Source organism: Tupaia chinensis, unplaced genomic scaffold, assembly GCF_000334495.1.
Source record: "Tupaia chinensis unplaced genomic scaffold, TupChi_1.0 Scaffold000403_1, whole genome shotgun sequence".
Classification (NCBI taxonomy): domain Eukaryota; kingdom Metazoa; phylum Chordata; class Mammalia; order Scandentia; family Tupaiidae; genus Tupaia; species Tupaia belangeri.
The window spans coordinates 253,289-268,241 of record NW_006159905.1 but is presented as its reverse complement, the minus strand read 5'-3'; the positions used below and the strand labels follow the sequence as shown (position 1 = coordinate 268,241).

Genomic DNA, 14,953 nt, shown 5'->3' with positions numbered 1-14,953 from the left:
AAAAAAAAAAAAAAAAAAAAAAAAAAAAAAAAAAAAAAAAAAATGATGTCTTACAAGTATACAACTTGGAAAGGCAGGAAAAAAGTTATTCATTCAAGGGGACTATGAGATGGAAAGTGGCCTACCTGAGAACTGGGAGGTCCAGGGCTGCCATAGAAGACCTCGGGGTACAGGCATTGGCCAGAAGAGCTAGGCTCCGGGCCATAGGGCCCAGAACTCAGGTTCTTGGACTGTGGCTCAGCTGAGGCAGAAGTACTGGGGAGCAGCTCCCAGTCTCGGGACACAGGAATGGCCTGGAGAGCAGAGGCATGTCTGGTACCCTTAAGGCCTCGGTCACACCCATTCATCTTTTCATTTTTTTTAAAAAATATATTTAAATTTGTCTTATCATTGTTACTTTTCCATTTGCTTTAAGATACACATGCTCACCGAAGACAGACAGAAGGAAAAGTGGGAAAGCAGGTAGCCAGTTTCAGGACTTGAGCCGTGGTCAGACATGTGCGAGTCCAACATCTCAACCACCATGCCAGCTGCTGGCCCCTCACACCCAGCCACCATTTCCAGAAATTCTAGGCTTTTCCACACCACTCATTCTCCCACTTACCTCAGCGACTGATGCTGCCAGCTCCTTCTCTGCTTTTAAACTGTCTCCTACTACTAGGCACAAGTCTGAGTCCTATAAACCACAAGGCAGGGGAGAATATCCCGTAACGTGGACTTGTTATCTTCCATGTCCCACCTCTTGGCCTTCCCTCCTCTCTACCCAACCAAGGAAACCCAGATCCAACCCATGCAGACCTTGTCGCTAGTGCCAAACTGGACTGGGGGGCCAGGTCGGTGGGCTGGCCGGAGAGGGCCAGGCTCTGGACCTCTGTCTGCACGCTGTGATCGTTCTGTGCCAATGGGGCCAGGGGGCAGAGCCTGCTCCCGGGGCAGTTCCTGGGTTGGAGGAACACAGTGAAGTGGAGCTGGGAGAGGTAAGGAAAGCCCAGTTCAGGGAATCCCCACGACATACAGCAGAGGGAAGGGGCAGGTCAAAGTAGGGCCACAGTCAGATTCCTAGCCCTTTTTTTACCCTCTCTTGGTCTCTTACCTTTCTGTCCCCATCATGGGGGGCAGGTGGCCGTCTCCTAGGAGGTTCAGAGGGTTCAGAGCCAGGTGGACCCTCACCAGGAACTGCATTCAGGGGTGAGGGGCCTCCAGGCCGCTTGGGGGGTCCCTCTGCTGCCCCCTTGAGTCCTCCATCAGGGGAACTTCGCTGGCTGCAGGGACCTGATGACACCTGAGAATCCCCACTCAGGTCCACCCCACTGTCAGACTGACTCATCTGAGAGGAGTGGAGAAGGAGCTAGTTAAGTGGGGGCAGAAAGCACCCTGGTATCTGACTGATGCGCACATTCAACCCAAACAGAAACAATCGTATGACACAGCAGCCCAGCCCGACTCAACCCCAAACAGATAGGGAAGTGTGGCCAGTGCTCAGCAAAACCCCAGCTCAGCCACTCCCTCCCGTCCTCACTCACCTCTGTTCCAGCCACGTCCTCAAAAGGACTCAGGGGTTCCATCCAGGGCTCCATGGAACTGGGCCGGTAACTCTTCCGGCTAGTGGCTGGAGAGCGGATTATCAGCCCCAGAAAAGAGGTAATGAGAAGCAGCTCTGAAGCCCACCTCACTCACTCTTTACCCCTCTACCGTACGCCTTTCACAGAGCTTTACTCACCAGTATGTAAACGATTCCAGATGTGAGGGGCTAGGGCCTCGGTGCCTGCATCTCTGGGTTCTCCCTGAGGACCTGGACCCTCAGCCTTAGGGCCCAAGAATCCAGAGCTATGAGAAGGTGGCAAAGATTCCTGAAGTAACAAAGGCCAGAAGCGAAATACAAGTTAGGAGAGACCTGGGAAATGCAGGAAGGCAGGACAGTGAGGGTAGGGAGCACAAGCAGTGACAACAGAACTCTGGGTAAGAACACGACAGGTCTTAGGACAACAGAAAACCATAACCAAGAACCTTCAAGAGGAACACAGTGAAGCACAAGCTCAAGCCCCAACCCTCACCTCCTGCAGCAGCTCCGGTTTTCTGGGAGGCCGCTCTCGCCGTTTGGGGGGGAAGGGATGAACCCCGGCAGAATCCCGGGGAGTCCCGCCCACCCCCCTCACCATCGGCCCTGGCTCCTCGAAGTGGGGGTCTGGGGAAGAGGGGAAAACTGTCAGCATCTGACTTCTTCTACCAATGACCCCAACTTTTCCTCCCTACTCCACCTCCCGATCCTCCCACCCTTGCTCACTGGAACACCCAGCAGCAGCGCCCCCAGGCCAGCCCCTTCCCCTTCCAGCATTTGACCTGTTGTGTGGATAGAAACATCCCCACCCATACCCCCTCCAGCTTACCAGAACCGATGCCATTGCTGTTGGCCCTCTGGGGCTCAAATCGGGTTGGGGGCCGTGGGGAGGGGCCTTGAGGGGCTTGGGGAGGCCCAGGCTTGGGCCTCGGATGCCCCCCTGGCGTGGTTACACTTCCTTGGCGGCTGCTAAGCTGGGCCAGAGCCTGTTGGATGCCGGCGGGGTTGCTGTGGATGACTTGGTCCAGGCGGAAGACAGCAGAACTGCTGGGGGGTGGGGGAGGCAAGGGGAGCCCTGGGGGCCGCTCCTCTGGGGGCCGGCTGAAGAAAACAGAGCATCGACTCCAGTACTTGCTATAGCATTACTCCCGCCCTACAAGTCAAACTGTTTTCTAATTTCCCTCCTTGTGACCCATGCTCTCCCGTTACAATACAGGGGTTTCAGAGCCCTTGTAGGGCTCTCTACACACACAGATCTGTAGAGAACAAACGAATGAATGGAGAGAAACGTTTGGGTCCCACTCACTTATCAACTGTGCTCCACCCACCTTACCTGGACCTGGAAATCCTAGTGCCCAATAAGCCTGTATGCCTCCAGTGCCATGGCACCCGAACTTCCCATCCTGACCAAGCCTTTATCCTTTCCCCCAAATTTTTAACCTTAAAAATTCATGCCCCTACCCACCTTCGATTCTTGGGGGAGGGCCAACTCCTCTTGTCCCCTCGTCCTGGGCCGGTCCTTCCCCCAGGACCCCCGCTGCCACCACCACTGCCACCACCTCCACTGCCAGCCTTGCCCCCTGGGCCTGGGCGCCGGTTCTGACGTTCCATGCCTGGTCGTTGACTAGAGAAGCTCCGCTTGCTCAAATCCTTGGCTCTCTGGCTCAAATCTCCTCGGGACATTGCTGAAATGCCTGGTCCGACTCCACCTCCACTGCCCCCAGAAGTCCCCACAGCTTTGGGGGTCAGAAGTGCTGGCGGGGGAGCCTCCTTATCCCCCCGGCGCTCACTGGCAAAGTCACTGCTCTCTGATGCAGTCTCCCACTCCTCATTGGCTTGGTCTGAGTTCTGGTTTGACAGATCAGGAGACTTGGCAGCTGCCCGGCGAGGAGGTGGGGGCACTGCAACTGCTGTGAGGGATTCCTCAGGTCCAGCAGAGGCTGGAAGGGCCAGGGAAGAGGACTTGCCCTCGGCCCCCCTGGCAGCATTCTCCCGTTCCTGCTTCAGCCTCCTGAAGCGAGGTGGTTTGTCCTGCTGCTGAGCCCTCCCATGTCGCCGCCTCCTGGGTCGCTCCCCATCTTCCATACCCATGCCCATGCTGCTGCCTCCGCTGCTGCCTCCCCGCGCCATGGGGGACAGAGGCCCTGGCATCAGCTTCTCTTTCAAAGGCTCCTTACTTGGTGGCAAAGGGCCTATAGGTGGCTTCTTGGGAGCCAGGGACTTGGTTGGAGGGCTCCAGCCTGGGCAAACAGGTGGTGGCCGCCCCCCACCGCGACCCCTCCGTGATGGCACCCCTCTGGGAGTGAAGACTCGCCCACCACGGGCAGTGGAGAAGCGGGCTGGGGCTGGAGAGGGGGGCGTTCCCGCTGGTGGGGGAGCAAGAGGGACCTGGGTGAGCACTCCCTCCTTGGGTGGAGGGGCCTCCTTGTCAGAGGGGGCCAGATCGCTCTCATGGGTCTCGCTGCCCGTTTCTGAGCCACGCTGCCGGCGACGCTTGGGGATTTCTTCATACTCTGAACCCTCGCTTCTCGTCTCGCTGGCAGTGCGGCCTCTGGGAGCAGAGGGGTGGTTTGGTCCCCCTGCTCCACCTCCTCGCCCATCGTCTCCACGGAACTCCCGGTAACTGCGGAACTCTCGGCTTCGGGCTCCCCGCCCCCGCCCCCCATAAGTACCCCGAAAACCCCTCCCTCTAGCAAAATATTCGCCTCGGCCCCGACCCCGGCAAGTAGGACCCACTCTTTCATAGGAATAGTCCCTCCGAAGCCTTGGTGCAGGGGAAAGATTCCCACTGGGTGGGGTCTCCTTGGGACCCATCTTCCCCTTGGCTGTCTTAAGTGGGTCTGGCTTTGGGACCTTGGGGGTTTCATCTCCCTGTTCGAGAGGTTTAGGAGGCAACTCTTCCACTTTTGCTGGTGGTGGGGGTTTCTTTATAGGTCCAGCTCGGCGGGGAGGAACTCCTGGCTCCTCTGGAGCCATTCCACGTCGACTGCTGCCTGGGCGAGGGCCCCAGCGGGTCTCGGTACGACTCTCTCTGCGTGGCGGTGGGGGACCCTGGCCTCCACCTCCAACACCACGGACAGGCTTTCGGCCTGCTTCAGGCCCTGTGGACGGTGGAGTCTCTTCCTTGGGGGGCTCCTTCTTGGGTGGTGAAGCTTGTATCTTAGTTGCATCATCATTGCCTGGAGGCCAGGGGAGTGGACGGGGTCCTGCGGGAGCTGGCTCCTCTAGTGGGAAGCGAGAGACTGGGGGTCCAGGGCCTCCATTCTCAGGAAAGCCAGGGTAACTGGCCAGATAGGGTGGTGGGGGAGGAACTGGAGGAGTCTCACTCCTGAAGAGGGAGACAGAAAAAAATAAATGAAAATAGGTTATCTCAGGACAAAGAAAACCAGAACTAAGTGAAAAGAGAGAATAATTTATTAAGTTACAGACACTCCTTTCATTGGTTCATCCCTATCATTTCACCAATAACCCAAAGTACCTATCTCTTACGCCCAGAGCCTTTCACTGGGAACTCACCCATCTCTCACTACCCAGACTCACCTCATGCCCTTGTCATCCTCATCTGCAGTCTGGCGAAGTGGTGAGGTAAGTGGGCGGGGGTCAGTGGGTGTGGTGAAGACATCTCCAACCCAGGCCAACTTTGGGTCCACTGGTGGGGTGCCCCGTTCCCGCAAGAGGGGTGGTGCATGGCGCTCAAATGGCTCTGAACTTGAGCCCCCACTGTCTGAGCGCTCCCGGGGAACTAGGCCTGAGGGGGAAAAAGTAAGAAAAACAACTCTGTGTCACAGATCCTACAGCCCAAAAAGCCATCTCCCTAATCTAGTCCTCCGTATCGGCTCTTCCGTCTCGTTTCAAGTTAGGACTTGCCTGCTCTTGTTAAAATTAGCTGCTCAGCTTCCCAATGGAAGAATCAACCTCCCCACCAAATAAATAAGTCCTGGTGAACGAAGAACCACTTTTTATTTCTCCCTTAAGCCCATTCTCACCAGGGAACTCAACAGTGCTAAACATATACCCTCCCCGCTTCACTGGCAAGACCAGCTAACCCAAAATCACAGTAGCACCCTGACAGCTGCCTCCTAGGACTGAGAGGCTCCCTCAGCAGTCCCCTGGTGGCCCCTTACCAGAGGGATGAACGCCAGGAGGATAGAAATCTAGAGGGGGCCGGCCCTGGAGGAGCCGGGGATCCACATAAGGAGGAATCATCATCCAGCGGGGATCAAAGTTCATTGGGGGCATGGGTGGAGGCCGGCCCAGAGCACCCGGGTACAGGGCTTTGGGAGGTGGTGGTGGAGCCTGTGGAGCTGGCACAGCCCCCAAGGTCACAGGTTGTGGTGGGGATGGGGGCACTGGAGCAGGTGGGGCAGAGCCCTGTTGATGCTGCTGCCACTGTTGCTGTTGCTGCTTCAGGAGCTGCTCCTAGTGAAGAACACAATACAGGACTAAGAGGTGCCAGTGGTGCACACACAAAGGAACCACAAAAAAATAAAAAGGTTAATGAACAAATGGAAACTGTGGTGACCCAACAGAAATGGAACTGAACAAAAGCAACAGTGAGACCCAGCAGGTAATTTCACAGATAGGCTGAGTACTGAAGCCAGAGAGAGAAGAGGCCCTCAGAAGGAAGCAACCTGTTCTTACCTGCTGCTGCCGCTGAAAACGAGGTGGCAACGACTTCTGATATTTGGGGTAGCCCAATCCCTGGCTGGTGGGCTGCCGGGTGAGACCAGCCCCATCACCCTTGGGTTCCACCTTTGGAGCTGGGGGTGTGGTGGGAGGAGGAACCTCCTCTGGTGGTTCAGGACCCTCTTTTGAGGGTGGTTGGGATTCCACTGCATTAAAGAAAAGACAACATTCACAGTGACCTAGTTCATCAACAGATATCCTATGAACCCCAGAAATTTCAACCCAAATCGCTAGCTCCCTCCCTAAAGACTGAGGTATTTGGCCTTACCCATAAACTTTCCTACAGAAGAATCACACTCACCATCATAAGACTCATAAAAACACCCCCATGGTCTCTCAAGAGCCAAAAGTAGTGGTATTAACTTCCTATGAAACCACCAAAGTAACACCTTCTTCAGTCTTGTGCCATTCTAGGCATACAGAAAACGCTTTTAGATGCCTCCCTTTAACAACCCGTACGAATGTGAGACCCTTTTCCCACATCACCTATTACTTCGTTTACCCCATTCTTACCACCCGTACCCTCAGCCACTCAGAGACCTAACACTTGCTAATGTCTATCTCCACCTCCATACCTGGGCTGGCTTCGAAGCTGCCGCTGCTCGTGCTGCTGGTACTGCCACTACCACTCACCGGAGTGGGAGGTGGAGCCACACCTGGAGTAGGGGTGGACTGGGCAGGAGGGGCCTGTGCTGGCTCTTCAGGTTCTTTTTCTGGTGTTGGGGTTGGTGCCGGTGGGGGAGCTGGAGGTGCAGGGAGTTCTTTGGGGACGGCGGGTGGTGGAGCTGGGGCAGGAGGGGCAGCAGGTGGAGCAGCAGTCTCTGCTTTGAGTCGCTTGTCCGGTGCTCCGAACTTCTCATCTAGCCGCTTGAGCTTCTCGGCACAGGCTGCTCTGCGCTCCTCCTGCATGCGCCGCTCCTCCTCTTCACGCCGTCGCCGGGCACGCTCCACGGCCAGAGAGATTTCAGACGAAGATTGTTTTCTCCGTTGCCGCCAGGCCTCATCCTCGTCTTCGGGTGCTGGAGGCTTGCAGGGTGGGCCCCCACGATCCTGTCAATAGGCAGACCCAGCAGGGCCACGCGTGTCAGTCATTATGTTTTCTATCATCTCTTTCACAAACCAATCAACTATCTCTCTCCGAGGGAAGCGAAGACTAGGCCTTGGGGTTGATGACCTGCCTGGACAGAGACAAACTCATCATCACCCTGGTTTTTCTCTGTTCCTTTTCTCCTTCAGAGACCCAAACACCCAGGCCTCCTGTTCTTTCTCATTAGCATCTCAATTTCTCTCACTTTTCAACCAGACTCCTCTAACACCAAGGACATTCTCAAGCTTTCCAGAGATCCCCTGCAACCCTGTGCTTCACCTAGCCCATTTTCAGCCCTCCCTCCAGCTCCCTCTGTCACTACTACTTCAGTTACATAGCTGATACTAATCTCCCACAACTGACCCTCTCAACCCCTCATTGTAGACACTCACTGGGTAGTCCCCAGGGGGGCCCCAATTCCCGGCGGGGCCCCGGTGAGGTGGGGGTGGGGGAGGCTTTGGGGCAGGAGGCCCAGACTCTGTTTCTGGAGGCCGAGAGGTCTCTGCCCAGGCCGTCTTGGGAGGGGGCAGTTCGCTGCCGGGGGAGTTGCCCTTTTTGCCATCTGCTTCAGGGGGCCGTTCCTCACCAGCAGCTGATTGGGAATCCTTGCTGTGAGAAGATCAACAGTGGAATTAATACCAGCTGCAATCTAGCTGCTACATATATTATCAAGAGAAAAACTGAACCCCCTCCTTTCCCTTGATGGCCCTAACTCACTGGCCCTCAGCTCCCTCCTCATCAGAGTCTCGCCCGTCTTCCTCATCGCTGAACTTGAGCTTTTCAGTGTAGTCGACCTCCTCATGGGCCCCTGAGGGGGAAAATGAATAGCAGTAATCCAAGCATTCTGCATTCCCACTTCCTTTATCTTCCTGGGACACAGAAAGTGGTCTGCAACTATGTGAAGGGATATGCTACCAATGCCAACTCCCTCCCTGTGAACTCTAGGTCAACCGATGACAAGTCTTGTAATTCTCACTCCTTTCCATACTTTGCCAGGGCTTGGGCTTCCTCCATGTACCTCCTCTACCTTTCCACCTCCATTTTCTTCCTGCACAACCCTCTATTTTTCATCAGATTTTGCCTTTCAAGATCCAAATGATTGATCTTTAATTCTACTTACCTGCCCAACCATCATCGTTCTCCTGGTCCAACTGGTCAAACTCTTTGAGGTTATCCTCTTTAAGAATAGAAGGCCGACCTACAGGCTCTACAAGGCGCATTGGCGGCCCTGAGCCCCGGGGCCCTGCCACACGGGGGAAGCGACTATTACAAAAAAACAAATGGGAGAGAAAGTAAAAGATGACAAGCCGTAATACCAATGCCAATGTAATATCATCTCCTCCCCCAACAGCCTTTCCCTCCCCCCATCACAAACCCAGACCTGGATCCCTCACCTGGGCCCATCAGGAGTAGGGTATCGATAAGGCCCCTGGGGTCCATAGGGCGGAGGAAACGGGAGATATGGGGGGTACATCTGTAAGAGGGCCAAATAGTTACTGCTCAGAAGGACAAACAGCCAGTGGGCTCCTAAAACCCGCCATCATCCTCTCACCCTTCATGTCCCATAGGTCCCTACTTTCTACCTATCCCCACCAAAGATTAAGTCCTCCTGATTTCTAGCTAGCTTCCAGCACAACCACTCTATAATAAGATATCCAAACTCACAAAGGGCGGCATCATTCCGCGGTAGGGAGGGAACTGGGGTGGGCCTGAAGGCTGCAGCCCGCCCCGGGGGTCATGACCATGATGAAGTTTGGAGTCCGGGCCCTCCAGCTCATCAGGGCCACGTCCACCTCCATCCCTCCAAGTTGTAGAGTCTGTGATTTGGGAAAAGGTAAAAATAAAGAGAAATCAACGATTCAGTGGCAAGTAAATATAGCTAATAATGAAAAGGACTAAGCCAGCATCTAGTTCTGAGATGGAACAAGTAACGTCCTGGTCAAAAAAGCAGCCACTCACCCACTCACATAACAAGGCCACTTACTTTGGGGGCGGAGGCTTGGTCCGGGCCCAGACGACTGTTCGGCAGACTCCCTTTCCTTGGCAGCCTTGTCCTGGTCGCCAGCCGCCTGCAGGGTCGGAAATTCCTCTCGAGAGAATCGCGACAGTAGGCTTGATGCCCTTCCACCTGTGTGGATAGGAGTGCAAAACCGTTGACAGAAGTACATTTACAGGGACCAACAGATGGTGTAATGGTTATGTCACTGGACTCTCACATAGTTAACCATGGTTCAAGTCCCGGACCTGGAGGCTTAAAACTCATGCCAGGTGCGTGTGCAGGCATGTCCAAAACCCCTAGAGGAGAATGATAAGGGATTGCAGCATGGCCATCTCCCTGAGGGGGGTGGGGGGGTGGTAGTGGTGATTTCTCGCTGTCTTTCTGGTATGCATGCGCCCTTACAGCAAAAAACTTCTCTCTCTTAAAAAAAAAAAAAAAAAAAAAAAATAGAATACATTTACAGACAACACACACGGGATCTGGCCAGTCAGTGGTGTGCTGGATGTATCCCACGTGGCTGACCAGATCTAAAAAGTCATGCTGGGCATGTGAATGCCCGAAATTCCATAAAGAGGGAGAAAGAGAAGGGATTATAGCGTGACCATCCCCTATGGGGACTGCTTTCTCACTACCCCTTTCCCTTTGGTGAGCACATATGCCCTCTGACAAATTACAAAAAAAAAGTGGAAGGCTCTAGGGCCAGCCCCACAGTACAGTAATCAAGGAGGTGGGACCCCACCTGGCTGACCACAGTTCAAGTCCCAGCCCTGGTAGCTTGAGGCAAGTGTTCATTCCCCAAGAAGCAAGATCAGTTCTGAAACTCCACCACGCCCCACGTAAGGCTGAGACTTAAATTTGTTCTCATGCCCCATGAAAATGAATACGGAGTCAAAGATTTAGTAAAAGAGGACCAAGGACACTTTGCTGAAGGTAGAGGGTGGGGCTCCTGCCTCCCAAGGCACAGCTCCCCAGACAGCCCAAACTCACCATCTCCATGTGCTCCATGGGTGACGCTGGCTTGTGCCCAGGACTTTACCCCGCTTGGAACCGAAGGAGTGTTCTAGGGAAGCAGAGAGAAGATAAACAGTAATGTGGGTAGGCTTAGAAGCCATTCCTCCCTCTGTCCATCCAGTTCTCCCGTACCTCGGGGACTGCTGGGGGTCGTTTCGGTTGGTTGGAGGCAGGCGTCTGTGAAGCCGGCAGTGGCTGCGATTCCGGCGGCTGAGCTGTTGAGGCATCGGAACTGAGGGGATGGTAGAATTCAGAATTCAAGGTTATTCAGAGCCTGAAACATCTGCCCTGCTTCTCCAACTAGTGGAAAGTAAGGACTTAACCTAGGTTAATTGCTACCATTAACAAATATCTGGACAAAATATTTTAGTTCTGTCATCTTTCATAGCCTGTTATCTTTCTTATGTCTAAGAGAAAACTAAAAACACCATACATACTTCAGTTATCAAACAGGAAACCTAAAATACATCGAAAATGGATCTCTCTCTTCTTCTCTGGCTCTACCTAACCAGGCTAGGCCAATCCCCAATTCACCCTAAAGTTCAAAGTTAAAATAACGATCACTCTAGAACCCCCAAGCCTCTATCTACCTCTTGGGGTCGGACTGCTCCTGTTTGCTTGCCCATCCTGTTCCGTCTTTCGGCACTAATGAGACATTGGGGTCATTGCCTTTGTTCTCGGCTTTCAGGCTTGGAAGATTGGCTGGGGGTGGCATACGCCGGGCAATGGCAACTTTGCCGAGACTCTGCAGGCCATGACGAGGGGCAACTGAAGAAAAGGTTAAAAAAAAAAAAAAAGAGGGTCAAAAATGCCTCACATGGGAAATCTGACATCCTCCCACCCTAGATACCATTTAGATGTCTTCAGTGTCATAGTGCCCACTTAGTCCAAACTCCTCTTACAAGCCACCCCTCTCCCTGCCCTTGATAATTTCTGAAATGTCTACAGGCAAGACTTAATTTAATAAATGCTTCTATATGGGATGGGTGATCTTGAGCCTGCGGGGAGCAAGCAGGCTCCAGATTCCTCCAAATCCACATTTCTCTGCCTCCAATTCTTACGTGTCCAAAGACAGGCAACCACAGACACGCCTTTGTAGGAGGGTAACTGGTAATCACCCAGAGACCACGACCCTCTATAGGACCCAAGGTAATGTCGGGAGGTCTCCAGTGTCTCCCTGGTCTTTTCTTATCTCTACAATAAGTGTTCCCCTTCAAATGGCTCTAAAACGTATGCCCCATTCACAACTAGCCTCCAACCATTAGTAGCATCTTTGCAGGACCCTCACCAGCGGGTTTCTGGACCTCTAAGGACTTGCCCTTATACGTATCAAACAGGTTGAGCGAGGAATACTTCTTTCCATCCTTCCCCTTGGCAGTCGGCCCCGAGCGATCGGACATTGCGCTGGAAGCTCATTGAGTATGTTGGGTCCTGCAGGCACCTCCCCCAAAACGTGCCGGAGCCTGTGGGCCAGACAGCAAGTGTCTCAATCTCTGCCTCCTTTACAGACCTAATAGAAACCTAGAAGCTCCCTTTCATTCTCATTAGGGACTCCAATATATGGCCCTCTGGTGTCTTTTCCTCCAGCCTATGTAAACTCTCCATCCCCTTTAGGAAACCACAATCTACTCAGCTCCCATACAGCCCAAATGCCATGTTCCCTCTTTCCCCCACTTTTTGCCAAAGAAATCCAAATAAAAGCCTAATATCCTCCTAGTATAAACACTCTGCTCTTTGTGAGAGTCCATAAAGAATAGCAGCCTCTTCATTATCCCCAACAAGTACTTCTCCTCTCCACCAAAACCATTTCAGAGACCTACAGAAGATCAAGGCAAGCCAGTACAAACCCAAGAGAAAACCCGAAATAGACCTACAGCCCCACTGCACAAGCAACAGGGCTTTAGATCCCCTACTTATTAGACACCAGCTCCCTAATCACGCCCCAGGGCCCTGTGCCCCAGGTTCTATTCCCAGAAGCCTCAGTTCCCATCTGGGGAGGTTTGCAGGAAGGTATGCTGGGAGCTTAACGATTTTATGAGCCTGCTCAGCCGAACAGGGGACCGAGGCCAGCGAAATTCTCATAGAAAAGCTGGACTCTCCACACTCTCAGGCTACAGAACCCCAAGCATTCAGAATATCCTGTATTTTCCTAAACTTTCCCCCATCTTAGCTCCAAGGGAAAAAAAAAAAATTGTCTCCAGGTAAAATACTGATGGGCTCTGACTTACCCTATACAGAACTGAGAAAAACAAAGCATATGGAGCCACTTTAAGAGCATCCTGCAGTCAAAGGCCAGACACCAGAGCGCCAAGGCCAAAACCAACCTCATTCTCTTATCCTCGTTAAAAATGTCCACCAGCAGTCACTTCTTTCACTAATACTGCCTGCTCCCCAAGCTGGCCAAACTCCATTCAGTCCATTTTGAAGTGGCCAGGCATTTATATACGGGTGAGACTAGTACATAAAACAAAGACTCCAGCAATGGTGGGAGGGAGCAGGGACATGCACAGGCCCAGGATGAAGGCCAGAATCGGGGACAGAGAACTTTATGACAGACTGGAGATGAGGGGATGGTGACTGCTCTGAAGTGTTTGAGGAGGCCATTCTGTGAAAATAAATATATGAAAAGAAGGGGATAAAAGACTCATGAACACACTAAAATACAGAATGCAGAAGGTGGTGGGAAATAATACACGGAAGCATAGGAATGGCAGAGAAAGGATGCAGGGGAGGAAGGGGGTTAATGTCAAGAGGTCAGGAAGAAAAGGGGTTTAGAGGAGGACTGAGGGGACAGTGAATAGGAAGAACTAAAGAGCTGAGGGGAAATTAAGGCATGTAGGAAGCAAAGATGCTGTTAAAAGCGGTGCTCGAGTGCAAGTGACCTGGCACGAAGAGGGGCGTCAAAATGGGGTGACCCTAACGCTAGGTGATGAGAAGGGGTCCAACATGGATGGAGAGACCCTCCAAGAGGGCTGCCGGGCGCGGCCCACCCCGGGGCGGCGGCGGGGTGAGGGGCAGCTCTGCAGAGGGTGAGGAGCTGCCGGCGCGGGCGCGGGGTCGCCCCGTGAAGGCAGGGCGGTGGGTGGACGGGGGTGAGCTGGGGACCCTGAGAGGGCCTGGTGGCGCCGGTCCCGGGGTAGAGGTACCAGAGGGGGAGGGGCAGGTAGGCCCGGCACCGGGCGCGGCCCACCCCGGGGCGGCGGCGGGGTGAGGGGCAGCTCTGCAGAGGGTGAGGAGCTGCCGGCGCGGGCGCGGGGTCGCCCCGTGAAGGCAGGGCGGTGGGTGGACGGGGGTGAGCTGGGGACCCTGAGAGGGCCTGGTGGCGCCGGTCCCGGGGTAGAGGTACCAGAGGGGGAGGGGCAGGTAGGCCCGGCAGCAGGAGGACAAAATGGCGGCGGCTAATGGCAGCTTCTTCTCCCCCCGCTGAAGGCTGAGGATAAAAACTTGTATCAGAGCGAAAGGGACACAGAACTTGAACCCGAACAGAGAAAAGTTTTAGAAGATCATTTAGAAACTTCAAGTTTTCTTCGGCAGCTGAAACAAGAATGAGACTTTTCTTCCAACGGGAACAAGAAACATCTGAGGAGTGACTGAAATGTTTGAGTGTGTCTTACACAGAGACTGCCCCCCCTTTTTTTTAAAAAAAAAAAAAAAAAAAAAGACAGGCTGTGAAGAGCAAGAGGAGGCTATTTGCATAAAGAGGAGGGACTTACACACACTAGGACGCCGGTTGGCTGAGGAGGCGGGCCCCCCGTCGCGGCCGTTGAGACGTGAAGACGGGGCGGAAATGCGGCGCCGGTCAGCCGGCCTGTTGGGGCGCAGGATTTACACGACGAATTATGGGAGAAGTGGGCGGAGCGTGCGTCGTGCGTTCACTGAAAGATGGAAGCGGAGAAACGTCGGGACGCCGAAAGTGGAAGGAAACGATGCAAGACCCGTAGCGCTTTCAGCTGAGGAGAATGAGCGAGGAGACGAGGGTGGGCGAGAGAGATTAGCTGCCGGTGGGCGGAGCTTACTTAGCTCTGGGAAGAGTTTTAACTCACGCGTCCCTTCCAGAGAGGTTAAAGCACCAAGGGGGCGGAGCCTTCGCTTGTTAAATCACGTCATGCAAATGAGTTGGGTAGGCAGGCCAATCCGCGGGTTCGTCGAGAGTATCATCAGCATCGCTCCGCATAGGCATTCTTTGGGTAGTTCTATTTATTTGCATAACACATGCAAATCATTTGAACAAAGATAGGCCGGGAAAACCTATTTATCCAAGTACTAGCCACCAATGACTGAGCAGACATTTAATTTTGTGATCTTCTATTTTTATGTATGGGTTTTTATATTATTGATACTTTGTCTTTTCTAAACAATGGGTTTCATTTAGGAAATGCGGTAGTGTTTCCCTCCTTTGTCTCATTACTGTGGAACCCTCTGCGCTCCTGGGATCTGTTTTCCACGCAAGAAATCATTCAACAGCTATATATATATTTTTTTAATTATTATTTTATTTAACTTTATTTATTTATTCTAATTGGACCATAGAGGAACAGAGAGAGAGAGAGAGAGTAAGCGAGAAAACCAAGCCACCAGGTCCAGGACTTGAACTGCAGTTGGCCATGTGGGA

General features: G+C 53.4%; 1 protein-coding gene and 1 non-coding gene across 3 annotated transcripts in view; both read right to left on the bottom strand.

Moving 5' to 3' along the window:
• The window catches only part of PRRC2A (proline rich coiled-coil 2A), a 16,349-nt gene extending 2,274 nt beyond the window's left edge, over positions 1-14,075 (bottom strand). For both annotated transcript variants that reach the window (XM_006154263.3, XM_006154264.3), the window contains exons 1-24: positions 14,055-14,075; positions 11,630-11,804; positions 10,932-11,109; positions 10,474-10,573; positions 10,318-10,390; positions 9,316-9,459; positions 8,997-9,148; positions 8,726-8,805; positions 8,452-8,594; positions 8,049-8,139; positions 7,724-7,940; positions 6,820-7,294; positions 6,200-6,390; positions 5,683-5,977; positions 5,099-5,306; positions 3,024-4,886; positions 2,388-2,659; positions 2,055-2,185; positions 1,721-1,850; positions 1,524-1,609; positions 1,094-1,327; positions 799-939; positions 605-676; positions 126-293 (exon numbers count right to left, since the gene is read on the bottom strand). In XM_006154263.3, coding sequence (XP_006154325.1) covers positions 126-293; positions 605-676; positions 799-939; positions 1,094-1,327; positions 1,524-1,609; positions 1,721-1,850; positions 2,055-2,185; positions 2,388-2,659; positions 3,024-4,886; positions 5,099-5,306; positions 5,683-5,977; positions 6,200-6,390; positions 6,820-7,294; positions 7,724-7,940; positions 8,049-8,139; positions 8,452-8,594; positions 8,726-8,805; positions 8,997-9,148; positions 9,316-9,459; positions 10,318-10,390; positions 10,474-10,573; positions 10,932-11,109; positions 11,630-11,741 — 5,556 coding nt within the window. In that variant the 5' untranslated portion in view covers positions 11,742-11,804; positions 14,055-14,075. The remainder of the gene's footprint in view (positions 1-125; positions 294-604; positions 677-798; positions 940-1,093; positions 1,328-1,523; positions 1,610-1,720; positions 1,851-2,054; positions 2,186-2,387; positions 2,660-3,023; positions 4,887-5,098; positions 5,307-5,682; positions 5,978-6,199; positions 6,391-6,819; positions 7,295-7,723; positions 7,941-8,048; positions 8,140-8,451; positions 8,595-8,725; positions 8,806-8,996; positions 9,149-9,315; positions 9,460-10,317; positions 10,391-10,473; positions 10,574-10,931; positions 11,110-11,629; positions 11,805-14,054) is intronic.
• On the bottom strand, positions 11,315-11,445 carry LOC114008853 (small nucleolar RNA SNORA38). Its single transcript, XR_003550352.1, has one exon. It is a non-coding gene; the product is annotated as a small nucleolar RNA SNORA38 (small nucleolar RNA).
• Positions 14,076-14,953: the final 878 nt, after the last annotated feature.